The sequence below is a fragment of the Chiloscyllium plagiosum genome, chromosome 13, assembly GCF_004010195.1.
Source record: "Chiloscyllium plagiosum isolate BGI_BamShark_2017 chromosome 13, ASM401019v2, whole genome shotgun sequence".
NCBI classification, from domain to species: Eukaryota; Metazoa; Chordata; class Chondrichthyes; order Orectolobiformes; family Hemiscylliidae; genus Chiloscyllium; species Chiloscyllium plagiosum.
This window is the reverse complement of record NC_057722.1, coordinates 61,990,174-62,017,616: the sequence shown is the minus strand read 5'-3', so window position 1 is coordinate 62,017,616 and position 27,443 is coordinate 61,990,174. Positions and strand designations below refer to the sequence as shown.

General features: G+C 44.5%; 1 protein-coding gene across 3 annotated transcripts in view; it reads left to right on the top strand.

The window, feature by feature from the left end:
• LOC122556126 (tumor necrosis factor ligand superfamily member 10-like) overlaps nt 1-26,036 on the top strand; it is a 32,807-nt gene extending 6,771 nt beyond the window's left edge. For 2 of the 3 annotated variants that reach the window (XM_043702599.1, XM_043702600.1), the window contains 4 exons: nt 16,095-16,271; nt 16,808-16,853; nt 20,424-20,543; nt 23,629-26,036. In XM_043702599.1, the coding sequence (XP_043558534.1) occupies nt 16,095-16,271; nt 16,808-16,853; nt 20,424-20,543; nt 23,629-24,080 (795 nt within the window). In that variant the 3' untranslated portion in view covers nt 24,081-26,036. Of the gene's footprint in view, nt 1-16,094; nt 16,272-16,807; nt 16,854-20,423; nt 20,544-22,590; nt 23,095-23,628 lie in introns of those variants that run through there. The other variant, XM_043702601.1, reaches the window with a different exon arrangement.
• The last annotated feature ends 1,407 nt before the right edge of the window (nt 26,037-27,443 follow it).

Sequence of the window (27,443 nt, the reverse complement as noted above, 5' to 3'; positions counted from 1 at the left end):
TCTTCTAAAGTCCAGTGAGTACAGGACCAACCTACTCAACCTCTCCTCATAAGACAATTGTTCCAGGCTAATGAATTTTCTCTAGACTGCTTCCAATGCCACATCCAAAGATGTGCAGGTCAGGTGAATTGGCCATGCTAAATTGCCTGTAATGTTAGGTGCATTCGTCAGGGGTGAATGTAGGGGAATGGGTCTGGGTGGGTTGCTGTTTGGAGGGTCGGTGTGGACTTGTTGGGACAAGGGCCGTTTCCACACTGTAGGGAATCTAATCTAATATCTTTCCTTAGATAGCAGGCTGAAAGCTGCCTACCGTATTCCAGCTGTTCTCTGACTTGTGCCTTGTACAGTTTTAGCAAAGCTTCCCTGCTTTTCTACTCCATTCCCTTTGCAATAAAGGTCAACGTTCAATTTTCCTCCCACTGAATTTATATGTGATTGATGTACTTGGACCCCAAATCCTGCTGTGCTGCAACTTTCTGCAGTCTCTCTCCATTTAAATAATATTCAGCTCCTTTGTTCTTTTTGACAAAGTGCAGAACTTCACATTATCCCACATTATTGTTCCATCTGCCAAGTCTTTTGCCCATTTCCTTAACCTGCCCATATCCCTCTGCAGACTCTGAGTCCTCCTCACCATTTGCCTTCCCTCCTATTTTTGTGACACCCACAAACCTGGCTGTGCCACTTCCACGTTCCTCATCCAAGTTATTAATATGTGTTGTAAATAATTGTGGCCCAGCACTGAGCTCCGTGGCACTCCACTAGTTACAGGTCACAGCCCTGAAAGTGCCCCTCTCATTGGAGCTCTCTGCCTTCTATTAGCTAGCCAATCCTCTTTCCAGGCTAAGAGACTGCCTCCAGTATCTTGGCTCTTATTGAGTAACCTGACACGTGGTACCTTCTGAAGCACCTCCTGAAAATCCAAATATATTACATCCACTGCTTCCCTTTTATCTGTCCCGATTACTGCCTCCTCAAAGAATTTTAATATATTTGTCAGGTATGATTTTCCATCATGACTCTACTTGATGATATTATGCATTTTGTTTCATAGAGTCATAGAGATGTACAGCATGGAAACAGACCCTTCGGTCTAACCCGTCCATGCCGACCAGATATCCCAACCCAATTTAGTCCCACCTGCCAGCACTCATCTCATATCCATCCAAACCCTTCCTATTCATATGCCCATCCAAATGCCTCTTAAATGTTGCAATTGTACCAGCCTCCACCACATCCTCTGGCAGCTCATTCCATACATGTACCACCCTCTGCGTGAAATAGTTGCCCCCTAGGTCTCTTTTATATCTTTCTCCTCTCACCCTAAACCTATGCCCTCTAGTTCTGGACTCCCCGACCCCAAGGAAAAAACTTTGTCCATTTATCCTATCCATGCCCCTCATAATTTTGTAAACCTCTATAAGGTCACCCCTCAGCCTCCGACGCTCCAGGGAAAACAGCCCCAGCCTGTTCAGCCTCTCCCTATAGCGCAAATCCTCCAACCCTGGCAACATCCTTATAAATCTTTTCTGAACCCTTTCAAGTTTCACAACATCTTTCCGATAAACTTCATAAACTTTTTATCAAAAAATCTGTAAGGCACAGCTTGGGGTGCTTCCCACCCGATAATGTTGAAAGGTCAGCATATACCTGTCAATCTGTAATCATCCCTGATACAATGTGGGAACTTGTTACTCCTCCCAGGCGGATTGCTGCCCCAGTCTCCTGCCCCGATGCAGCCCAGAAGCCCTCGTTGCCAGTCCTCTGCTCCCATGGCAAAGGGATTGAGAAACAATACACACCGTGTTCCTGTGTACCAACAGCGCCTGGAAGTGTAGAACCCATTAGGGTGAAACCATTGTCATACTTCCCCGGAGGGCTGTGGCAGCCTCCATTTTATTGTTTTCATCGAGGGAGCTTCTCGATTGCCACCGTATTTCATTCTGAGAGCTCTCCAGTTCTCTCACTATTGAAGTGACACATAGTTCACTATAGTTTTTATTGCAAACATGAAACTGAGATGACTCCCTTTGGGAACTGAAGCATTCCTGACGAATACATTGAACAAGAGGCTTGTTAATTAAAACTATTCTTTCTGTTCAGCAACACAATACAGTGAATTGTTTTGCCTGTATCATTTACAGTCACCCATCTTTCAGCCTTTATTTTCAGCAGTGGGATTGTGGAGACTTGGTGCTGATGGTAGCAAAGAGTAGGAGAAGGTCACTTAACCATTTCAGCCTGTTCCAAATTTCCTAAACTCATGGCTCATTGGTATCTCAAAGAGACAAGGATTCAACCTTTGGATATAAAACAACGATTGCAGAGTTAGCAACTAAGCATCAGTAAGATGCACAGCATCAAATCGCCAAGCCTCTGTTAACAGCAACTTCCAAACCCTTGACTTTTACCATCCCCAAGGATAAGGGCAACAGATGCAAGGGAACACCACCCACTGCAAGTCCCCCGCCAAGCGACTCACCATCCTGACCTGGAAATGTATCGCCTTCACTGTTGTTGGGTCAGTCCTGGAACGCCCCCACCCAGGGCATTGTGGGTTTACCGACAGCACATGGACTGCAGCAGTTCAAGAATGCAGCTCCCCACCAAATTCTCGAGGGCAATTAGGGAACGGCATTAAACTGGACCCAGCCAGCGGCGTCCATATCTGGTAAACAGTTACGGTGCAAATCCGGATGTTGTTGGTGGGTTTTGGAAGTCTCGACAATATTGAGGAAAGTCTGTTTGCTGTAAAACGTGGGGGAAAGACCTGCTTAAGGCCATGGCCCGTTCCTCTTGGGCTGGCTCCCAGTTCCCAGTTGGGACACATCTGTTGTCAACTGCATAAGGGGCATTATGCTGAGTGGGTCTGGGCTGGGGTCCTGTTGACCAGGCTGCCCTCCTCAAGCCCCTGATCACCAAGATCCTCGGGTTGACAGGCAGCCCTGCCCAGGGCAATGATAAAACCCACATCCTGCCCACCCCCCCCCCCCCCCCCCGCTGCCTGCAACTCACTGTCCGCAACAAGGAGGAGCTCAACAAGCTGCTGGGATGGGTCACCATTGCCCAGGTCGGCATCCAACCCAACATCCAGGCTGTGCTGCAGGCCAAGAACATAGGCCTCCTCTGCAAGGGTTAAATGGGATCAGACATGGGACATGAAAACCAAAACAGAAAAACACCATTTAATGGAGGGAGGTGGTGGAGTTGCTGACTCTGGCAGATAGGGCAAGCAGAGGGTATTCCAGTGAGGGGTCTCAGTTGGTGGGATGGTGTAGATGGGCTCTGTGCCATTAGATAAGAGACTGGCTTCCATTCCGGGCAGGAAAAGTTTATCAGCCTGGAGTGGGGGTCAGAGCAAATTCACTGGAATAACAGAGTCGTTAAATGGGTTAGTTACGAGGGCAGATAGCATCGACTAGGTACTAGGCTCATACTTCCTCAAGTTTAGATGTTTACATTGATCTTGTCACAATGTTTAAAACAGAACAGTGAATTGATAAAGAAATGAGTTCCTCTGGTTGGTGGCTTGGATGGGAGGAGCAGGAGGTAGATTCGTCAAGGCTGTTATGTGGAAGCACCTCTTCACAGACAGCGAGTGAAAATCTGGAACTTTCCACCCAATAAAATTGTTCAGGTTGGGAGCAGCTGGGGGGTGCGGGGAGCAGCTGCAATTTGTGAGAGAGTTTTGTTGGGCAAGGGTGCTCCAAGACACGGTGTAAAGTTGGACTGGGTGAGTTGACGTAGAGGCCAGCCATGATCTCATCAAATGGCGATACAGGCTCAAAGGCTGAATGGCCTCCTACTGTTCCTGTGGAAAGGGGAGGAAGTAGGGGGGAGGTCAGTACTCCAACCTTCGATGCACAGCTGTGTAATTGTTTCAAAGAAATGGAATCCCACTTCTAAAGAAAACACATGATATGCTTTTGCAACATAAGCTGGCTTGGCTAGACAAGTGCAGAGGCTGTGAGGAGTGGATGTTCCTGTGTGGGAGAGTGCTCTTGTCTCAACAGAGAAAAGCTGCCTTTTGGAGGTAGAGTTGGAATTGATCCATCCTTGTGGTGAATATTGCTGAATTCCGATTAGTCTGAATGTGTGGGTGCAGAATATAGTCCATCCTTAAACTGCATGTTGCAGTATTAGGGGCTTAGCAGCATTATGTCATTGAGTCATACAGCGTGCACACAGACCCTTCAGTCTTAACTCGTCCGCACCGACCATCTTCCCAAACCAAAGCAGTCCCACATGCCTGCATTTGGCCCACATCCCTCCATGGAATTATCCAAATGTAACTGTACCTACATACACCATTTCCTCTGGCACACACAAACCATTTTGTAAAAATGTTACCCCACATGTTATTTTTAAAATTTTCTCCTCTCACCTAAAAATATGCTCCCTTGTTCTGAACTTCCCTACCCCAGTGAAAAGATTCTTGTTATTCACCTTATGTATACCCCTCATTATTTTATAAACCTCTATAAGGTCACCCCTCAACCTCCTACACTCCGGTGAAAAAGGTTCCAGCCTGTCCAACCTATTTTTATAACTCAAACCCTCCATTACTGGCAACATCCTGGTAAATCTTCTCTGAACCCACTGCAATTTATTAATAACCTTCCTATAGCAGGGCAACCAGAACTGCACTCAGTACTCCAGAAGAGGCCTCACCAATGTCATGTTATGGGGTCAGTCATCTGGACTGATATAATTGGAGATTTAATGTTCGATACTACTGTGGCTCCTGGGGAATTTTGATCTCAATGATTTAAATAAATCTGAAATTTATAAACGTATATCAATAACAGCGTCCATGAAAATGACTGGACAGTTGTCAAAACCCATCTGACTCACTGACCTTTTCGGAAAAAAGGTCACTGGACTCGAAATGTTAGCTCTGTTTTCTCTCCACAGATGCTGCCAAACCTGCTGAGTTTCTCCAGCAAATTTGGATTTTCTAACTGTTTCTGGATCATGAATTCACCTTGATAGAAGGAAATCTGCAATCCTTACTTGAGCTGGCTTACCTGTCACTCCAGACCCACAGCTGTGAATGGGGGAGCAAGCCACTCTGTTTTCTTCATTAACTTGACCTATTACTAATTTCTCAGGGAATTAGCCCATAATCCGGCCTCACACTCCCAGGGCAGCGCTGAAGAGGTGCTGTGCTGCCAGACTTACTGTCTGTTGGATGATCTGTCAGACCCTACGGTCCCCTGTTGATATTTATCACTCAACTAACACAACAGATTATCCACTCATTCATCACATTGCAAGAGCAAATGACTGCAGATGCTGGAATCTGTACTGAAAACAAAATCAGCGGATTAGGCAGCATCTATAGAGAGAAAGCAAGCTAATGTTTCGAGTCTAGATGACTCTTCCTTCATCACATTGCAGTTTGCAGGATCTTGATCTGTGCAAATTGGCTGCTGCATTTCCTACATTACAATAGTGACTTTTCCAAACGTTCTTCATTTGCTATGGAGCTCTCTGGCCTGAGTTGAAGTAGATTAGATTAGATTAGATTAGATTAGACTAGATTCCCTACAGTGTGGAAACAGGCCCTTTGGCCCAAGCTTCGTGAATAAATACTAGTCTTTCTATCTCCTCCTCACAATTTCTAAAATTTAGAATTTAGGATTATGTTTATTATCAAGCACAGGAATACAGTGAAACGTTTACAATGTCATTTCTGATGGAGCCATCTTAGGTACAGAGTACAAATCTTAGATACAACATAGACAAATAAAAAAAGTTACATATCCTTACAGTGATACATAGTCGAAGTTAGAAAATAAGAAACAGTTAAAAAGATAAACATCACAGTTAGATAAACAGATTACAGATACTCATTACATTAAAGAGGTTTCCATACATAGTGTAAAATATCCCACTGACTCTTGGGTTATAGTTTTATATCAATATGATAAGAAATAGCTGCCCTTCTAATCCTATTCATTCTAACAAGCAGAATATAGTGGGAAAGACCTGTCTGGTTACAGTAGTCTGAGTTATGAATGTGTTCTGCTTGTTAGGAATGTCTGGATTGCTTCCTGGCTATTCCAGCCTTGGGTGAAGTTAATGTCAAGTCTGCAAACCAGACATAAAAGCTCTGCATTGTCAACAAGATTCTTTCTCACTCCCCCTCACTCCCTAATTTTGCACTGTGCCCCGTTACATCTGAGCTGTGCAAGTTTGCATTGGATTTTCATCAATGACAGGGTGAGCTGTGATGAGAGAGAGAGAACATTAGAGCTGGGAGCAGTGAAAGATCCGAGAAGCATCTTTGACCTGCTTGGCGATTCAGTAATGAATTGCTACTTCTACATTCCCATCCTATCCTCAGGAGCTATCTCCTCAGTTAGAAGGGTATAATGAGAGGATCCAATAGCAAGGTAGTGGTACCAAAAGCTTTTCATTTCTATAGCAACTTGTACAACCTCAGAATACCTCTAAATGCTTTACAGCCAATAGGATGTAGGAAACAAGACAGATAATTTGCATACATCAATTTCCCACATGCCCCCCCCCCCCACCCTTTCCCAACAAATGTGCTGATTGAGACTGAAAGACTGGTCAGGACAGACAGAGAACACCCCTGCTCTTCAGAATTGTGCCTTGGGATCAGTTATGCCCGTTTGAGCAGGTAAGTAGGGGCTCTGTTCTATATCTCATTTAAAAGGCAATGCTTCTGACAGTACTGCAGTAGAATATCAGTCTTGGCTTTTGTGCTCAAGTCCTGGACAGCGACTGAGAGCCATGTGTCAAAGCTCAGAGAGCTACCAACTGAGCGAGAAGAAGGGGTCTTGATTGGAAAGTTAGTGCAGCAGAGGAGTTACTTTCCTAATCCACGAGGACAGAACAGTAAAAACTGATAAATGAGACACATTGGCACAACTGGTCCTGTAGACTACAAAGTAAATTGTGTTAGTTTCCAAGTGTTGGTGTTTTTGGATTAGATTTTCCCTCTGGGAATCTTTAACTTTTTTTAACTTTTGTTTGAAATATATAATTTTGAAATATATAATGTAGAGGTTAATAAATGATCCATACAGGCCTGAAACTGTCCCACCCTGTTCTATTGTTTGGGACAATGACGAGACTCCAAATTGTGGCCTTTGACCAGGCCTTGGTGTTGAGCCTGTACATTCCCTAAATATAGTAGAGCTGCCTACTCACTGATCAACATCCTCCTTTTGTCTCCAGCAGTGGAATATTTATAATTTCTGTGGGAGATTTATTTCGCTGCTGACTCTAGGCTAACTGGAAAGTTTTGTCAATTTTGAGCATGATCTTGCGCTCTCCAAGTTAAAAGCTTTCAATCTTGTGGATTAACACAAATGTATTTTCTGGAGAAATCCAGTGCTGGGATGATTTCATTACTGGAGTTGCTAGGGGTAACTGGGGGGAAAGCTTTTTCCTCAGAAGGGAGAGGCGATGATCTGATAGGCGTGTAGGAAGTTAGAGTTAAAGTGATATCATCTTGTGAGTTTCCCAACTGGTATAATTGTCGACTGCAGAGGAAAATGAGCTAGACATTCCAGCTGCTCACAATGCTAAGCAAAACCCAGCAACTAAAACCCAGCTAACAGCAGTTTAAAATCACCATCAACAATTGTTCCACAATCACATCACAAAATCGAGTTCAGACAAACTACTCTGTCCCTGCCTCACCACCTAATGACTCACTGCAGGATCTGCCAAGGCCTCTAGGAGACAGGATTTTTAAAAAAACACTGATGTATATTTGTCATATTTTGAGGATTTGGCACTGACGAGACACAAATTAATTGTGACCACAAGTCCCTCCTTGTTTTCTACAGGAAGTCTCAGGGCTGATTAACTTTACAGTGAGTTTGGAAGGAAATCAAAGCCAAAGTTTTGTTTATTTCAAGGAGACAAAGGGAATTAAAGTCCCTGTAACTTGACAGTTTTAACAGGAGAATTTAAGCATTGACAAAAACACAGACCTCCTTCCTGGGTTGCCCTTTGGTAGTTTGATCTGCTGCTCAGTGAAAAAAGAGAGATCAGTGGGGTGTTTTACTCAGAGGGGATCCAAGACTGTTTGATTGACAGCCAGAAATCATTCAGTTGGGTAACAAAGAGCTTGCCAGCTCTCAATTGGCCTAGCAAGGCCTTGTTGGGAATTAATGGCAGCCCCCGTGAGGCCGTGGCTCTGTGGAGGCAGAGGTTCAAGAGACATGCCTCTCTGGACTACTGTTACGAAGCCAGCCAATGGACTCCATGATTCTAGCTACTGGACAAGACAGTTCCCAGCATGAAACTGGCTTGATAGATCATAAGATTTGCAATTTGTTTACTATAGTCATGCACTGAATATGTTTGCAAGAGATTGCCAATGTACTTTTAACAAATGAATGTCTATGCTAACACAACTCACTTATTTCTTAAAAAGGGATTCTCAAACCCTTTTTCCTAAGCCTTGCATTTCTGAAGCTTTCCTCTTACCAATATTACACTGCTCAGGACTTCTTTCCTTCTGTCCTGACTGTTTGGAGACTGCTAAACTGCTGCTACTGTAAAAGAAACCTGCACACTTACTGCAAATGGACCTTGGTGGAAACCTGCTTGTGGCTTTGGTTAAGGTGAGACCTGAGGGTGTTACACATGATCTTGATAGGTTGAGGTCAGCGGTGTGTTGAGCCATGGTGAGTGGGACCACCTTGTTGCTGCAGCCTTGTCCCTCCTTCATAGCCAGTGAGACACAGGTCTTCCTTCGCCAGCTTGTTCCCTGAGGACTGCAGTTGAGCTTTCCATCATGCCTATCAAGGGACAAGGAGCTCCTGATGCCATGCTGTATGGGGTGTTCAGAGTGGACAAGGCTTTTTGCCATGTCATCTCCACAGGGAGATGCTATGGCATTCCTGATGAAGGGCCTATGTTCGAAATGTCAGCTATCCGGCTCCTCAGATGCTGCCTGACTGGCTGTGCTTTTCCAACACCCCACTTTTTGACTCTCATCTCCATCTAAACTCTCTGCCTAAATTGAAGTCTCTATAATGTGTGTGCCCTCTCAATAATTGTTCACCTGACTCAGTTTGTGCCATTAGAGAGATATTTATGGCACTGTAAACACACTTTTCAGTCTCTACCTGACAGTTTAAATGTCACCGGTGGCATTTTTTAATCACATGATAGAATTCCAGGCATGCTGGCAAACAGCTATGACCTTCAATGTTATTAGAACACAAAGCCTTTCCCAGGCACACATAGCGATTGGTGGAGCGTCAACTCATACTTGTGTGGGGCGAGGGTGTGGGATCCTTGGTCATAAAACTGAGATACCACAACAACCAAGATGGTCATGGTAAAGGGAGATGGTCTTGTATTTATGTAGGGGAGAAAGTGAGGACTGCAGATGCTGGAGATCAGAGCTGAAAAAGTGTTGCTGGAAAAGCGCAGCCTGGCTTACTACATCCGCCTGTAGCAACAACTTGAATTCACATGATACCCTTAACAACTACTTGTATTTATAGAACACACTTTGCAACAACTACTTTCACTGACATACCAAAGGTACGTGACAAAACATATTATGATACCAAGTCCCAAAAGAAATTATCAAGACAGATCACCAAACCTGTGGTTAAAAAAAGAATCTTGAAGAAGGAGAGACAGCGAGAGAAGTTTAGGGAGGACATTCCAGATCTTGGGGTCCAGGAAGCTGAACACTGACCTCCACTGGTGTAACTAGGATTGGAGGAGTGTGATGATTTTGGAGAGTTGTAGGATTGGAGAAGTTTATAGAGATAGAAACATTTCAAAATACTTCATCCTCGTTGAGCCATGGAGCCCAAGGAGCCAATTGCTGCACAGTGGAGACCCAGTAAGCCAGGATAAGGCCTGATTGGCAAACTGTCATGTTTATTGATGTTAGTCAAGGAGCGAATCTTGATCAGGACACTGGGAGATTCTCTGCTATCAGATACAGCAGGTTAATATGACTGTACCTTTCCTTCACATGCCAGCTTCCCGCATCACTTCCCCCATAACAATGGTACACGACCATTCTCTTATCACAGAGGAATTGAGGCATTACACCCAGCTCCACACAGACACACACATGTAGGTACTCACACACAGACACATACTGACAGATGCACACACAAACAGACTCTTACACAATGATATACACCTACAGAGGGACAGGCACACATACACATACATAGACTCACATGCTCTCTCATACGCGCAAACCCTCTCACACACACAGATAGATGGACACACACACACACACACAAAGACACATATACATAGACTCACGCACTCTCTCATACATGCAAACCCTCTCACACAGACAGACGGACACACACACATAGAAACACATGCATAGACATATGCGCTCTTTCATACACACAGCCCTCACACACACAGACAGGCACACACACAGACACATAGATATACACATGTGCTCTCTCATACACAGAAACCCTCACACACACACAGATACACACTGCTTTTTCATGGTTGTCACTGGGAGGAAGGGTTGGGGAATGGACTGATCTGGACCAATGTTAGTTGCTCATCCCAAATTGCCCTTGCACTGAGTGGCTTACTCACCCATTTGAGAGGGCAGCTAAGAATCAGCCACGTTGCTGTGGGTGTGGAGTCATATTACAGGCCAGTCCGGGTAAGATTTCCTTCTCTAAAAGACATTAATGAACTGGATGGGTATTTCCAATTGATGATAATTTTAATGCAGCAACAAATGCTTAGGTCAGTATTTATCCTGCACCCAGCATTACAAAAACCATTGATTTGTTCATTATCACATTACTGTTTGAAGGAGCTAGCTGTGCAGACATTTCCTGCTGTGTTACCCGACCGGGCAGCAATGATTAGATGTGTCGCTGGAGTGATTACCAAACACAGCTTGGCACTTTGTCAAGATGATGATAGATCAGGTAAACAGAAACCTGGTCAAAGCAAGTTAAAGGATGAGAGGGAGGTGGAGAAGGAGAGAGGTTAATGGTCATTGTCTTCAGAAGCCTTTTGGGACCTCCTGAGAATGTAGAAAAATCTGTATCAGTTCTTAGATTTATGCATACTTTCTATTGAACATTAGGAGTGTTACTGTGAAATCTGATCTCTGGTGTGGTTCCCTTGATCTGTTGAGACCTGCTTGGCCAGTTGTGCTCGTAACTCAACATTCACAGAGCTGAGTTCCTGCTCAAGGCTGGCTATTCCAGCAAAAGCATAAACAGAAACAGAACTTGCATGTCATGAGGCCCAGCACCTCTCACGAGCTCAGAATGGTTTCAAGGTCAATAATATAGTTCTGAAGCTGTGATAAATCTGAATCATGGGATGGCTACAGAATAGAGGAGGCCATTTGGCCCATTGTGTTGGCCCCTTGCCAGATCACTTCACCTCATACCACTCCGGCCCTCCATGCACCTCAGCAAAGTCTTTCTTTTCAGGTAATTGAACAATGTCCTTTTGAAAGTGGTGATGGAATCAGTCTCCACCACATCCTAACAGCTGCTGTGTGAAACAATTTCCCCCACACCTCGGCTTTAATTCTATTACCCTTCACATTAAATCACTGTCATCTGGTTCTCCATCCTTCTGCCAGTGGGAATAATTTCTCCTTCTCTACTCTGCCCACAACCTCCCCATGATTTTGGCAATCTCGATTAAATCTTCTCTCAGCTAGAACGTAGAACCTTACAGCGCAGTGCAGGCCCTTTGGCCTTCGATGTTGCGCTGACCTGTGGAACTGATCTGAAGCCCATCTAACCCACACTATTCCATTATCATCCATATGTTTATCCAGTGACCATTTAAATGCCCTTAAAGTTGGCGAGTCTACTACTGTTGCAGGCAGTGCATTCCACACCCCTACTACTCTCTGAGTAAAGAAACTATCTCTGACATCTGTCCTAGGTTTGATTTGATTTGACTTATTACGATCACATGTACTGAGGCACAACGAAAAATGTTGTCTTTTGTGCTTTACAGGCTGATCGTAATGTAGATATTCTGTGTCAGGGTAACAGAACAGAGTGCAGGGTACAGTGTTACAGCTGCTATGTCTCTATTTATAAACCCATCTAACCAGTTTTTCCCACTGTCCTGCCACCTTCTGTGGTTTGTGCATAAACACCCCCAGGTCCTTCACTCCTGAGGTTTGATCCTTTTTGTGGGAAATCCCTATCGGGCCATTCCAGACACTGAGGAGGGGTTTTGTGGATGTCTGCTGCTGCACATACCTCACTTGCTCACGGGTCTATTCCTGGGTCTGGTCAAGGTAATCATTCACAGATCTAGACAGGAAGATTCTCTTGGTAAAAACAATGACTGCAGATGCTGGAAACCAGATTCTGGATTAGTGGTGCTGGAAGAGCACAGCAGTTCAGGCAGCATCTGCTTGGATGCTACCTGAACTGCTGTGCTATTCCAGCACCACTAATCCAGGAAGATTCTCTTCCCTGGTTTCATCTGCACCTGACTGTTCATGGAGAGGGAATACGCTGAGTATGATTGAGGCCGTCCATAACCAATGGGTACCACAGTAACTGGAATGCTTCATCGGCCACAGTAACGTTATTTTAATTTAACGTGTTTTTGGTTAAGGGATAAATATTTTCCAAGGCACTTGTCGAAATAGTGCTCTGAGATCTTTTAGGTTCACCCTTGGAGGATGAACAAGCCTCACCCAGGACACCTCCAACAGTGCAGCACTCCCTCAGTAATGGCGTCATGACTATTAACTTGAAGTAGAGTTTAGATTAGAGTGGTGCTGGAAAAGCACAGCAGGTCAGGCAGCATCCGAAGAGCAGGGAAATCGATGTTTCAGGCAAAAGCCCTTCATCAGGAATGGAATGATGAAGGGCTTTTGCCCGAAATGTCGATTTTCCTGCTCCGCGGATGCTGCCTGACTTGTTGTGCTTTTCCAGCGCCACTCTAATCTAGATTCTGTTTTCCAGCATCTGCAGTCCTCATTTCTGCCCACAACCCTCATTATAAAAGCTCAGATTTACTAACTTTTAAATTCTTACTCAAAAGACTTTTTATGATTTATTACGGATGTTGAGGGCAAAATCTGTAAATTTGCAGATGATCCTAAGATAGGGGGAATAGTGAATTGTGAGGATGATGCTAAGTGACTTCAGAGTAACATTGACAAGTTGGCCAAATGGACATACGCCTGGTAGATGAATGTCAAGGGGAGAAAGTGAGGTCTGCAGATGCTGGAGATCAGAGCTGGAAATGTGTTGCTGGAAAAGCGCAGCAGGTCAGGCAGCATCCAGGGAACAGGAGAATCGACGTTTCGGGCATAAGCCCTTCTTCAGGACGAAGGGCTTATGCCCGAAACGTCGATTCCCCTGTTCCCTGGATGCTGCCTGACCTGCTGCGCTTTTCCAGCAACACATTTCCAGATGAATGTCAATGCAGAGAAATGTGAGGTAATGCATTTTGGTAGAAAAAACTTGGAGAGAGAATGCAGGCTCAGTGGTATAACTTTGAGTGGCATTCAGGAGGAGAGGGACCTCAGGGTTCTCTGAATGTGGCCAGACAAGCTGAAAACGTTGAAGGCATATCGAACCCTGGGTTTATAACTTGAGGCATATAGAATATAAAAGCAAGGCAGTGACGCTATATCTGTATGAATCATTGGTCAGATCACATTTGAAGCATTGTGTTCAATTCTGGAACGATGTTAAAGCCCTGGAGATAGTTCAAAGGAGATTTACTAGAATGATCCCAGAAATGAGGGGTTTTAGATGCAAGGAAAGATGAGAGAAATTGGGCTTATTCTTCTTGGAGCAGAGAAGATTAAGAGGTGACCTTATTGAGATGTTCAAAATTATGAACAATTTTGACAGGGTCAAGAAGGATATTCTGAGTCCACTAGTTGGTATATTTGTAACCAGGGACCACAGTTTCAAGATTGTCAGCAAAAAAAGCTAGGAGTGAGATAAGGAGAAATGTTTTACTCAGAGAGTTATTAGGATTTGGAATGGGAGAGAGGTCGAGACAGACTCTGTATGAGGTTTCAGAAGAGAGCTGGATGTATGTTTGAAAGTAGTGAGTTTTGATGGCTATGGAGATGGGGCTGGAGAATGGGACTAGCTGGGTAGCTGATGTGGGTATAATGGCTGCTTCTGTACTGTACAATTCAACGATTCTGTGACTTTCAGTAAGAACTACAATTGGACTCAGCTGAGCAACTTAGCAATGTGGAACTGTTTGTGCTCTCTTTGTATGCAATCATGGGTTTTCTGGGGTGCGTCCTCATTCATGCAGATCATCACAGTGGTCATACAGTCGGAGGGAAATTAAATCATGAAGTAAGTACTGGCTGGAATTCAGCTTAGGTTTTGAAAGCTTGCAAATCTATAATCACAGACCTTAGGGGTCGATGGAACATGGGAACAAGAGGATGCCTATCAATCCATGAGGCTGTTCTGCTAATGGCACATTTGTACCTCATCTCCATTTATTCTCTTTTATTCCGTATCCCTTTGCTATCCCTGTCTAAAAAAAACCAAAGGAATCTTTACAATAGCCACTAGTTCTTGAGGGAGTGTGTTCCAGATTCCTGTTACACATTGTGTGGACAAATGCTTCCTGACTTCACCCCCTGATTAGGGTTTAAGATTAATCTTAATGTTTTGTGCACCCCCCCCCATTTTGGATTTCACCACCAAATACAGAAACTAGGAGCAGGAATAGATCCGTCAAGCCTGCTCTGCCATTCAATGTGGTCATGTCTAATCCTGTACCTCAATGTCATATTTCTGCTTTCGGCATTCCCTTTGATGCCTTGAAAATCTAAAGACACATCTGTCTCTTTCTTGAACATACTCAGTGACCTGGCCTCGCTGTCGCAAACTCCATAGGTTGACCAGCCTCTGCGTGAAGTTTCCTCTTCTCAGTGCTAACAAGCCTATCATGAATCCCAAGTTCTGGACTCCTCATCCAGGGAAGATATCCTCCCGGCATCTAGTCTGTCCTGTCTTGTTAGAAGTTTTGCTCTATCTGACCAATTAAACACTTCAATCACCTAAAAGGCCCAAACTATCTCTTAATCTTCTGTACGCAAGCAAATGCAAGGTCATGAAACATTTCTTCATAGTTTAACCCTTTCAAACTCCTTGCCTTGTTCCCGACAGTAGTGGTTTTCAAGCGCTGTGCCATGCCAGGGTGAGAAGTGGGATGGGAAGTTCTGGGGAAGCAGTAGCACTCTACCTGAGCGTCGAGGCTGGGTCATGCATTTGACCTCCTCGGGAGGCTCAATGCCTAGTATTGAAAACGTTAGCTGCTGATGCCAGGTGCGCCCGTTGACAGCTCGTGTTCCTGCAATGCCATCCCCTACCATGCGTGCATTCTGAGGAAAATGGAATCGTTTGTCTCATTAAAGTGTGCCTTGATACTGAAAAGGTTGGGACCCCACAGCCCTCGAGAGGGACTGACAGCTGGTGGTGTCTGCTACCCTTGTCCTTCTAGATGGTAGTCATCACAGGTTTGGAACGTACTGTCGAAGGAGTTACTTCTGCTGCTGCTGAGTTGCTGCACTGCATCTTGTAGATGGTACACATTCCTGTGCATTGGTTTTGTAGGGAATGAATGTTGAAGGTCATGGATGTGGTGCCGATAAACCCCGGATGGTGTTTTCATATTTGCATCTGACATTATCTGTAGAATAATCACGCAGATCAAATTTCCTTCCACATTCTTGCTATGATTGGTGTGACTTGTTAGGGATCTGAGTGGTGAAAGATAGAACGTTGGATCCTAGCCTTTATTCATTTACAACATTGTGTAGAGCGTGCACCTGTATAAAAAGCCCCTTTATTCTTTGAATAACCAAATTAAACAAAACGAGTGCAGACAATCCTTCAGATGCATCGTGCCTCTTTCTGCATCAGCAGAGGTGAGGCCCAGTTAGTAGCCACCATCTGAACCAGATAAATATGCAAGAAACAGAACACACTGGCTCCTGAAACCGTTGAAATTGTGAGCATTGATGGACGTAGGGGATGGCTTGATGCCTGCATGTGATAGACTGGCAGTTTATGGGCAATAGGGCTTCATCTTGTATCTTTTATTATGCTTCATTCCAGATACAGGAGACATTCTCAAAAAACAACATGGCCTGCCTGATGGAGGACATTGTCGATCTTCACGATGATGCCTTGGCGAGTGAAGAATTCGCCGACTATCCTCGTAAAGAGAAAATGGGACGCAATGAGGAGCTATGCTGGCGGTTCCGAGCTCAAATCTATCAGTTGGTGGAAAAGGTACAACACCATTAACCCCCATTTGTGTAGTGTCTTTCATGCAGAAAATCCTCCCAAGTGGCATCATGGGACTGGAGAACAATAATGTTGGACTGATGATCAAAAGCTTGTTAGAGAGGTTGCATTTATGGGTGGCACGGTGGCACAGTGGTTAGCACTGCTGCCTCGCAGCGCCAGAGACCCGGGTTCAATTCCCACCTCAGGCGACTGACTGTGTGGAGTTTGCACATTCTCCCCGTGTCTGCGTGGGTTTCCTCCGGGTGCTCCGGTTTCCTCCCACAGTCCAAAGATGTGCAGGTCAGGTGAATTGGCCATGCTAAATTGCCCGTAGTGTTAGGTAAGGGGTAAATGTAGGGGTATTGGTGGGTTACGCTTCGGCGGGTCGGTGTGGACTTGTTGGGCCGAAGGGCCTGTTTCCACACTGTAATGTAATCTAATCTAAAATTTAAGAAACATTTTAACAATGGAGTGAAATCTTTATTTGGAAAAATACGATTTTGTTTTAGTCTTATTTCTGTTGTTAAATTCTTTTACAGACTGTATCCAAGCGATATGATCAGGACATGTCTGTAATTGTAAAAGGTAAATACGTTCTGATTCTGTAGTTTTCTTCCTTAAAAAAATGATTTTTAAAAATGTCTTCTTTGATTTTCTTCCATGGGAAGTGTTAGAGTTGCTTCTGTTTTGATGTGTGAATTTTGGAAATAAATTTCTTCTGTTGGGACAGAGCTTGCAGTCTTATGTATTGAAAAGGTACTAGAGTTGGGGTGAGTTTCTTACAGCTCAGTAGATAACATTCTTACCCGTGAGTTCTTGAAGATAATGCTTTCAAGACATAGTCCAGAATCTTGAGTATGTAGAATAAGCTGGCAAATAATCACAATGGAGCATTGAGTGAGTGTCACACTGCAGGAGGTACTATCTTTTACCTAAGACATTGAACCAACTCCTGTCTTCGCTCTCAGGTGGAGGTAGAAGGAACCCAAGGCATTGTTTTGCAGAAGAGCAATGGAGTTCTCTGGTGTCCTTGTTAATATTCGTACCTCAAGCAACACCACTTAAAACAGATTCTCTGATCATTATCACATAAGAGCTATACAGCACAGAAAGAGTCCATTCATCGTAGCATGATTTTGACCACCTTTATTACTGCAAATCACTGTATATATATCAATGCACTGTATCAGATGACCACATGCTTCTGCCCCACATACCCAGTGTGCATGTTAACCCTTTATCAGATGCGATTTGAATCGTTGAATTCGTCTGAGCCCCAGTGTGTCACCATACAAATAGAGGTTTTGAATATCAGTACCTGATAACCGGGCAGAAGGAATTAAGTTGGCGATGCAGGCTATGTTGAGAAATTACGTGAGAGTTTAAGGTATGTTGTATAGGGATAGGTGGAGAAGGACTCTTGCCTGAAACGTCGATTTTTCTGTTCCTCGGATGCTGCCTGACCTGCTGTATTTTTTCAGCAGCACTCTCTCAACTCTGATCTCCAGCATCTCAGTCCTCACTTTCTCCCAGATAAATGTCCCCTGCCTAACCTTGACCAGTTTGCAGTAACCGTTTTATATTTCCTATTACATGGTGAGCTGAATAAAAGGGATCAGAGTCAGGGAAAGATTTAACATAACTTTCTTTCATAGGGCTGTTCAGTAAACAGTCTTAAATCTCAAAGTAAACAGCCTCCAATCTACACTAGCTCTCTAATTCTGACACATACTTCCCAGGATTCACTACACCCTATCCACAGGTTCCTACCACTATATCTGAACTCTTTGTCTGAAAAGACTTTTGTCTAGGGTTGCTTCTGTCTTTGGGTCACTTGATCAATGTGGTTTCCCTGGAGATACCGTTCAGGAAGATGCAAAAACAGAGCGAACCAGGGTTCTCGGTTGCTCCTTTTACCCCCCCCCCCTTACACCCTTCTCGAAGATTTATGGCCTGCATCCAATCTTAGGATCGCGTCAGGGCAGGTGATGTAATGGGGTGACTACTTCCTGTGTTTGGAGGTCACAGAACATGGTTTTGAACCTTCACCTGTCAAATGCTGTCCTTGTCCATGCCCCTTGACCTCCTACTGAGCTGGGTGCCACACAGTCTGCGTGCCACTCTTATGACATTCTAGCAACTTCACTGGAGGTGGAAACAGCAGCTTGTTCTGAAACAATGTGGCCAATAGCGCCTGGCCTTGCAGTTCTAGGCAAGCCTGGAAGAGAGGCAGGTGACAACTGTGTCACCTGGAAGACAGAAGTTCACCTGTCTCTCTTACAATCAAGTGCTCCTGATGTGGTCTTCTCTATATCGAGGAGACCGAACGTAAACTTAGGGAATGGTTCACCGAGCATCGCAGCTGAGTCCACAAGAGCTGACCGGACCTCCCAGTCATCACCCATTTCAATTCCCCCAACTACTCCCTTTCCAACATGACCATCCTTGGCCTCCTCCATTGCCACAATGATCCACACTGCAAATTGGAGGAACAACAGCTCAGCTTATGCCTGGGCAGCCTACCGCCCAGAGGACTCAACATTGAGTTCTCCAACTTCAAATAACCTCCCTCCCCATCCCCCGACTCCCTTCCCAGCCCCTCTCTCTCCCTTCCACTCCTCCTTGTCACCAACGGGATTGATTCCTCCCATTAATCAACCAGATGATACCCTCTACCTGTCTCCACCCATCCCCACTTCACCACCCTGCCCACGCCTCCCCTATTAGCACTTGACCCCGTAGTTCCAGGCCTGCCCGGTTTTGACAGGAAGTTGATTGTCTAAGGCCTGGCTGCGTGAATACTGCCTGTTCCCAGCTCTGCAGGTTGTAAATTTTACACTTCGCCAAGTGTAAAGTGAAGAATTATCAACATGTCAGTAACAATCCGAGAGGTAATGGATCACCTGACCGCAGGCACCACCCACACAGAGCAGACCCTGTGTGATTACCAACAAAAGTGGCGACCACCCATGCCCACAGTTGTGGTTTATTTATATTAATTGGTGAATAAATCAAAGCCTGTTGCGGGAGGGATTTCACAAAGCATCAAAGATAGACATATACACCGATACCAATGGTAGATCTCCCTTTAATGTCCTCTGCTATAACCTCAGTTACTTCAGCTTTTCTAAATAACCAACTTTCCTCAGCCCTGGTTCGATTGTATTTGATCTCTTGGATTATAAGATACAGGATTAAACAGAAGCCATCAACCCCGTAAAAATATTCTGTGTTCCAATTTTCCTGTGACGTGGACAACTTCATATTTCACCACATTATACTCAAGCGACATGTTCCTGTCCACTCACTGAAGCTGCCTGGGCCCCCTTGGCAGTCTCCCTGTGCATTTTGTATTGGTATCAAACTTGGATGTACTATACCCCGTTCCTGCCACCCAAGTTACAGTCCGTTAACCAATCCTCAATCCTTATTGACATCCTTCCTCAAGCCAGTATTTTAGAAATGTTTATCCTAATAACTTCTTTGCTTACCTGCTGTGCCTCTGTTTATAAAACCGACTATCTCCTGCATCTACCTTTTCAACAGCCATCTCAATTTGAGCTGTTAGCTTCAAATATTTTTATGTCTAGAGCCTCAAATCTCTTTGTCCTCTTTAATTTATTTGGTTTATGTCATGTGCCTTCATTCTTCCTTCCAAAAGACATCACTCTGCATTGCTCTGTGCTCAAATCCATCTGTCATGTGGATGCCCATTTTGTTTTTAATGTGTGTTTGCAGGTGTCACTACCTATCCCAGCATTTATTGTCCATCCCATTTACCAGTGCGTCCCTCCTGAAATCGATCCTCCTTGTTATTCACTTCATTTGATTTTTGTATTAATTCCACCAATTGATATTGTGCCTTATACATGTGTGCTGAGGTGTGGATCTATATCAGAAAGAGTGGTGTTCCTCATACCAGCCCCTAAGTAACAAAACCATGTACCTCTCTCCTGTGTGAAAACCAACTGTACACCACTCTTTTCTGTCTCTGGCCAGTTTTGTAAGCACGCCCTGTCAATCTCATCTGCTTTAATTTTGCTGACAAGCCTGTTAAGTTGTACTTTGCACAAAAGGCTCAGAGGGAGGGATGGAGCTAATGTGGGTACCACATCTATCCCTGAGTTAATGTGTGATCTCTTCCTCCTCTTTTAGGTGAAGTGTCTCGTCTGATTCCATATCTGAGTCAACCGCAATCAGGCACACAGCCAACTGTCCAAAAAATTGCAGCTCATCTGACTGGAAATCATCGGAGCAAGTCAACTCCACTGGGAGGTGAGACTCTGCTAAGATTCTCCACCAGTAACTTCCCTCTACAACAATCAACAGCTTGCAATCTCCTTTGATGCTGGCCACTTTGATATCATCTGCTTTTTCCCATTTTCCAAACAATGTAAATGATGAATAACCGTGGTCAAAGCAGTGATGACTGGAAGACTGCTTTATGCCTTTCTCCAATCTGATGAACCTTTTTCCCAAATCTCTGACCTTTTTTAGCCAAGTTTCCATCCACTTAGCTATTTGTTGCCTGACACCACATGTCCTAACCTATTGTGCAAGTCTAAAACCCTAGTGGCCTCTGTCTTCCATGTATTTAATGACCAAACATCCACAGCTCTGTGGGGTAGAGAATTCTAAAGTTTAACAAGCTTCTGAATCAAGCAATTTCACCTCATCTCAGTCCTGAATGACCAACTCCTTATCCTGAACCTTTTGGGAACTGAGGGAAACAAAGGATATGGAAGAAAGCAGGAAAATGGAGTTGAATGTAAGAGCCGCCATTATTGGTTTGATTAGCTGAACAGAGTAGAGGGGCTGAATGGCAATCTCCAGCTTCCATTATGTTAACGAATTGTGAATTCTGAAAATTGGAGGAAGATTGGAGAAGAGTGTGGGAAGGAAAACAAAAGAAAAGACATGCAGACCTGAGTATATCTTGCAGCATTTGCAACAAATGAAGTAAAGAAGAGCATAGTCACCATTGCCTGACAGCCAATTTGCACATAACAAATTCCCTGAAAGAATGAGGGATGTTATTGATTAATCTGGTTTTAAGATTTCCTCACTAAAACTCCCTCACAACTATCATCGGGAGTGTCAGCCAAGATGATCTGCTGAAGTTTCTGGTCCTGGGTCTTAATCCCACAGTTTAGATCAGAGTGGTGCTGGAAAAGCATAGCAGGTCAGGCAGTATCCGAGGAGCAGGAAAATTGACGTTTCGGGCAAAAACCCTTCATCAGGAATAGATCAGGAATTAATCCCACAACCTACTGACTTAAGTGCTGGGAACACTGCTGACTGGCCCAGGGCTGACAATTATTTAAGCAATGTCTCTTCAAATAATCATCAGGAGAATGTGGTATGACAACGCAAAGTCTGATGTGTTGATATTGCAGTCAGTACTTTCTCGAGTAAGAAAGTTTACAACAGAGTTATAGGCAAAAGCTGAGGTAAGGGTTGAACGTCTGGTGAGGAAATCTTTGAACTTCCAAATAAGAACCTGCCACTTAATAGGCTGTGAGGTTTAAATTAAGGTGTGCTGTTTCATAGATTAGTCTTATATTAGTCTTATATTTCATAGATTAGAGGAGTAAGAGAACTTCAGAGGATTAAGAGAACTTTAGACGATTAAGGGGGAGAGAATTTATTTCCTCTGGTTGGAGGAAGAGGGTAGTGTCCAGAACAAAGAGGCAGAACCGTAAATGACAGGCCAGGTCATTCAGAGGGAACATCCGCACTTAAAGGGCAGTGGAAATCTGGGACTCCCAAGAAAGCATTTGAAAATTTGCAAACTGAGAATAATATTCTTTGTTTTGAGAGCGTGTTAAGGTATGGTTCAACTGTAATGTAATAGAATAATAGAACAGGCTGAAAGGGCCAAGTGACCTTCTCCTGCTCCTGTGGGTGGAATCTTTGCCTTTTGTAAAGCTTCAAGCACTGGGACAGGTCAGAATCGTGTCAGTAGTTTCATCATCAATAGGCTGCCTCTTTCTCCATTATTCGGTTCCGGATGTTGGGTTGATGGGTGGGTCTCTGAGAGGTCACAGCTCCAGGAAGATTGTAGTCACAGTGAGAAAGGTGCACATTGCTGAGGTTGGTAGGGAAACTTGTGAATCCCTTGAAATGTCTGAAGTGTGCTGAAAATTCAAGCAGTGACGATTTTCGATAGCTGCCAGGGTAGCAGTGTCATCATAGAATCCCAATGGTGTGGAAACAGGCCCTATGGCCCAACAAGTCCAGACCGACCTTCCGAAGAATATCCCACCCAAGCCCATTCCCCTAAATCTACCCTTGACTAATTTACCTAACCTACCTTTCCCAGAGGAAACCCACACTGACACAGGGAGAACGTGCAAACAACATTCGGACAGTCGCCTGAGGCTGGAATCGAACCTGGTCCCTGGCGATGAGAGGCAACAGTTCTAACCACTGAGCCACCGTGCTGTCCTTGATGGATCACCCTGAGGCAGGAACCCACTTCCAAATCTGCCTCTGCAGAAAGAGGCCTTTTGGCCCATCAAACCCACTCCACCATTCAATGCCAACATGGCTGAGATTTTCAGCTGGCTATCTGGGAGGCCATGAGGGGAGGTGGCGTAGCACAGTGGAAGTGCCATTTGGTTATCAATCCTGATGCCCAGCTAACAATTAGGTTCAGATCTCACGGTGGCAGACAGTGGAATCAAAATTCCAACATAAAAGCCGTGGAATTGTAGTCTCTATAATTGTGGTCATTATATCATCTGCCATATTGAAGTAACTTGTTCCCGTTTTTGGAGCAGTGCTCTGAAAGCCTGTTATTTCAAATAAACCTGTTGGACTAGAACCTGGTGTCATGTGACTTCTGATCTATATTGGTGAGCGTGGTACTGTTTTATGATGGTCGTAGAAGACCATCTGGTTCACTCATGCTCTGCAGTCCTTTGGCCATCCTGTGACTCCAGACCCACAGCAAGGTAGCTGCTTCTTAGCTGTCCTCTGAAATAGTGGAGCGAGCCACTCTGTTCAAGATGGGCAGCAAACACTGGCTTTGCCTGGCGAGCCTACATCACTTGAAAGGATATATTAAAATAAAATCTGTCCATCTGTACCTATATTCAACAATCCACAAAACTTTGAGATTTTAAAGATTCGAAACATTTTGGAGTGAAGGAGTTTCTCCTTAAGTCCTGAACTCCTGATCTTGAGACTGTGCCTGCTGTGGTTTGGGTTCCCCCTAGCCCCTGAGTCCCTTTCTGAATCCTGTCGGTTTCAATGGGATCATCTCTCATTCTTCTCAGCTCCAGACATGAGGTGCTGTTAGGGTCATGAGACAATTCGAGGCTGTGTCACTCAGGATTTACCATTGTTACTGTTGCAGACTCAGTGTCAAGACGACTTCAGGGGCAGAAAATACAGATGTGGGAGCCACGGAGAGGACAGGCATTTCTGCACAGCGTGGAATACAAAAACGGAGAGCTGATTATCCTGCAGACCGGACTCTATTATATCTATGCTCAGACCTACTTTCGATATCGCGAAATCACAGGAGAGGGAGACTCCCGTCCAGGTGCCTTGCTGTCAGTTTCCGGGAACACTCAGATGGTCCAGTATATTTACAAAAATACAGCCTACCCTGACCCTATCCTGTTAATGAAAAATACCAGGACAACATGCTGGGCTAAGAATAGGGAATACGAATTACATTCCATTTACCAGGGTGGCCTGTTTGAACTCAGATACCTTGATCGAATATTTGTGACTGTCAGCAACATCAGCTGGATTGACATGGCTGATGGATCCAGCTTCTTTGGAGCATTTTTTGTCAGTTAGACACTCGGGGAAGGAGGAACATAAAAGACAAAAGGATTTTGAATGCCATTGGGCTCATTTGACTCCTGATCTTAGTCATAACAGATGTCACAGTAGACTGTCTGAGGATCAGCTTGGCTTTGCATGTTGTCCATCCCAGTTTGCAGACACAAGTCCTAACTGTGCTTTCAAAGTGGCCACTCAGTCCTTCAGGAGCTGAGGACAATAACATGCAGCTGAGAGTACTTGTGGGCGACTGGATTGTGGTGTCAGTCCCCATTCCTCCCTGGGGTCTGGGCTCATGTCCGACTGTTGCATCTGGCTGTGGAAGTCCAGTGGTCACTGAGGTTCAGCAGCCAAGACCCAGAGCTCAAAGTGGACATTGAAGCCACCACAGTAAAGTCCCCTCCCTTTGGCGTGGCATTGGCTATCTCCTTTGGAACTATGTCAAAGATATGGTGACAGGCAATGGAACGTGTAAAGTTAGGGGTCTGAGCAGAGCAGAGGAAGCTTTACACTGCATCTGACCTGTGCCATACCTCACCTGGGAGTGCCTAGTGTGTCATTGCCAATATGCCAGTGTAAACGGATCTGTTCCCCAACACAAACACTTGTCATTGTAGCAAACGGGTCATTTCATGAGCTTGTGAGCCATGGGTGGTCTCATGTGCACATGAAGTGACCTCTGACCTTCCCTAACGGGAACGCCTTGCTCCTGTGCTTTTTAACATGAAAGTGCGAGCAGGTTTCTGAATCCTTACAGCCCAGCACGAGTTCACAAAAAGTGATGGACTCAAATCGGGAGTGCTCCGAAAGAATTTGTTTCAAGCAACAGCCTGAGTGAGACTGAGAACATTAGAAGCGAAGAGGATGCCATTATCCCTGACTTTGCTAACTGCTGTTTTCCGATTGCCCAGGCATGTGACTGGTTAAAGTTTCAGTCTTGAGTGTGTCAGAGTTGTGTTAAAAAAAAGTGTGAGGGACCTTTTGGATTCAGCGCGCACGTTCAACTAATGAGCGAGCACAGGGAGTGAGAAAACACTGTGCAATTCTCCAGTGTGTAGATAACAAGAAATATCCTGAATGAAATGATTTATGTATGTACAGGAAACTTTATTTTTTTACGTTCTCACCTATGTCTTTCAATGACTATCAAATATATTTGGTGCTGTTGGAATAAGCAATGCGAGAAGTTCAGGCAAAGAGAAAATTCGTGAGACAAAGCCATTAAACATCCCATCTGTTCAGCTTGACAGTTGAAAATTCAGAGGGCTCTGCTAAAGTGTGTAACCATCCCTCCCCCTTGATCAATTTCCCTAACCATATCAGGAAATTCCATCAGAAACAGGGAAGGCAAATTCCAGTTTTTTTTCACGGCCACAAACAATTCAAAATCAAAATTAGGACAGAGGGCCCCGAAGGGGCACCTAAACAAAAATAGAAGCGCCAAAGGAAATGTAGACAGTTACATCAAAATTTTGCACCAAGGAGTGTCGATTGAGTCTGAATGTAAGGGTGTGGGAGAGATTTTGATAACTTCCCATCTGTTGGAGATATTCAACTTGGCTTTTATCTACATCCTTTAAGGCGTTCAGTGTCCAGGAAGTAACAATTGATTGGATTTGACTGTTGCAATGATTGAGCACCCTCTTTGACCCTCTCTGGGAGTGTCGAGATCAGGAACACTTCCTGCTTCACTCCCCATCTTGTGTTTCTGCATTTCGTTCTTGCCTTGTGTCTGTGCCTCACTATCTCCCGCACCAGCTCTGGCAGAACACTCAATGCTCCTCATACCCTGGGGTAAGCACACTTGCAACCAGAGCTCATTAAGGCTTAGTGGGAAGTGTCACGTAAATAATGCTGCTTGAATACTGTCTCATCGATGTTGACATAATCTCTTATGTAAATTTTGATAATCTATGTGTCACATGTGAATGTTTTAAATACACGTATGATTAAAGTTCTGTTTTATCTTTATCTGTGTGACTATTATTGGGTTTGATTAGATTAGATTAGGTTAGATTCCCTACAGTGTAGAAACTGGCCCTTCGGCCCAACAAGTCCGAAGATTAACCCACCCAGTTCCATTTCCCTCTAACTAATGCACTTAACACTATGGGCAGTTTAGCATGGCCAATTCACCTGACCTGCACATCTTAATTATTGGAATTACAGGCCAACAACAAGGAGAAACTGTTCCCATAGATCAGTAGGGTTGATCATTAAACATGGAGTCATAGAGACGTACAGCATGGAAACAGACCCTTCGGTTCAACTCGTCCATGCTGACCAGATATCCTAAATTAATCTAGTCCCATTTGCCAGCAATTGGCCCATATCGCTCTGAATCCTTCCTATTCATGTACCCATCCAATATTGTATTGTACCAGCCTGCGCCACTTCCTCTGGCAGCTCATGCCATACACGTACCACCCTCTGCGTGAAAACGTTGCCCCTTAGGTCCCTTTCAAATCTTTCTCCTCTCACCCTAAACCTATGCCCTCTAGTTCTGGACTCCCCCACCCCAGGAAAAAGACCTTGTCTATTTATCCATGCCCCTCGTGATTTTATAAACCTCTATAAGGTCACCCTCAGCATCTGACGCTCCAGAGAAAACAGCGCCGGCCTGTTCAACCTCTCCCTGTAGCTCAAACCCTCCAACTCTGGCAACATCCTTGTAAACCATTTCTGAACCCTTTCAAGTTTCACAACATCTTTCCTATAAGAGGGAGACCACAGTTGCACACAATATTCCAAAAGTGGCCTAACCAATGTCTTGTACAGCTGCAACCCCTATACTCAATGCTCTGACCATACCAAATGCCTTCTTGACTATCTAGCTGCAACTTCTCTTCCAAGGAGCTATGAACCTGCACTCCAAGGTCTCTTTGTCCAGCAGCACTCCCCAGGACCTGCCCATTAAGTGTATAAGTCCTGCTCTGATTTGCTTTTCCAAAAGGCAGGACCTCACATTTATCTAAATTAAACTCCATCTGCCACTTCTTGGCCCATTGGCCCATCCAATCAAGATCCCACTGTACTCAGAGGTAACCTTCTTCGCTGTCCACTTTAAGTCCAATTTTGCACCTCATTTGCAAACTTAATAACTATACCTCTTACGTTCACATCCAAATCATTTACATAAGTAACTCAAAGCAGTGGACCCAGCACTGATCCTTGTGGAACTCCAATGGTCACAGGCCTCCAGTCTGAAAAACAACCCTCCACCACCAACCTCTGTCTTCTACCTTCAAGACAATTCTGTATCCAAATGACTATTTCTTCTTGTATTCCTTGTGATCTCATCTTGCTAATCAGTATACTATGAGGAACCTTAATGAATGCCTTACTGAAGTCCATATAGATCATGTCCACTGCTCTGCC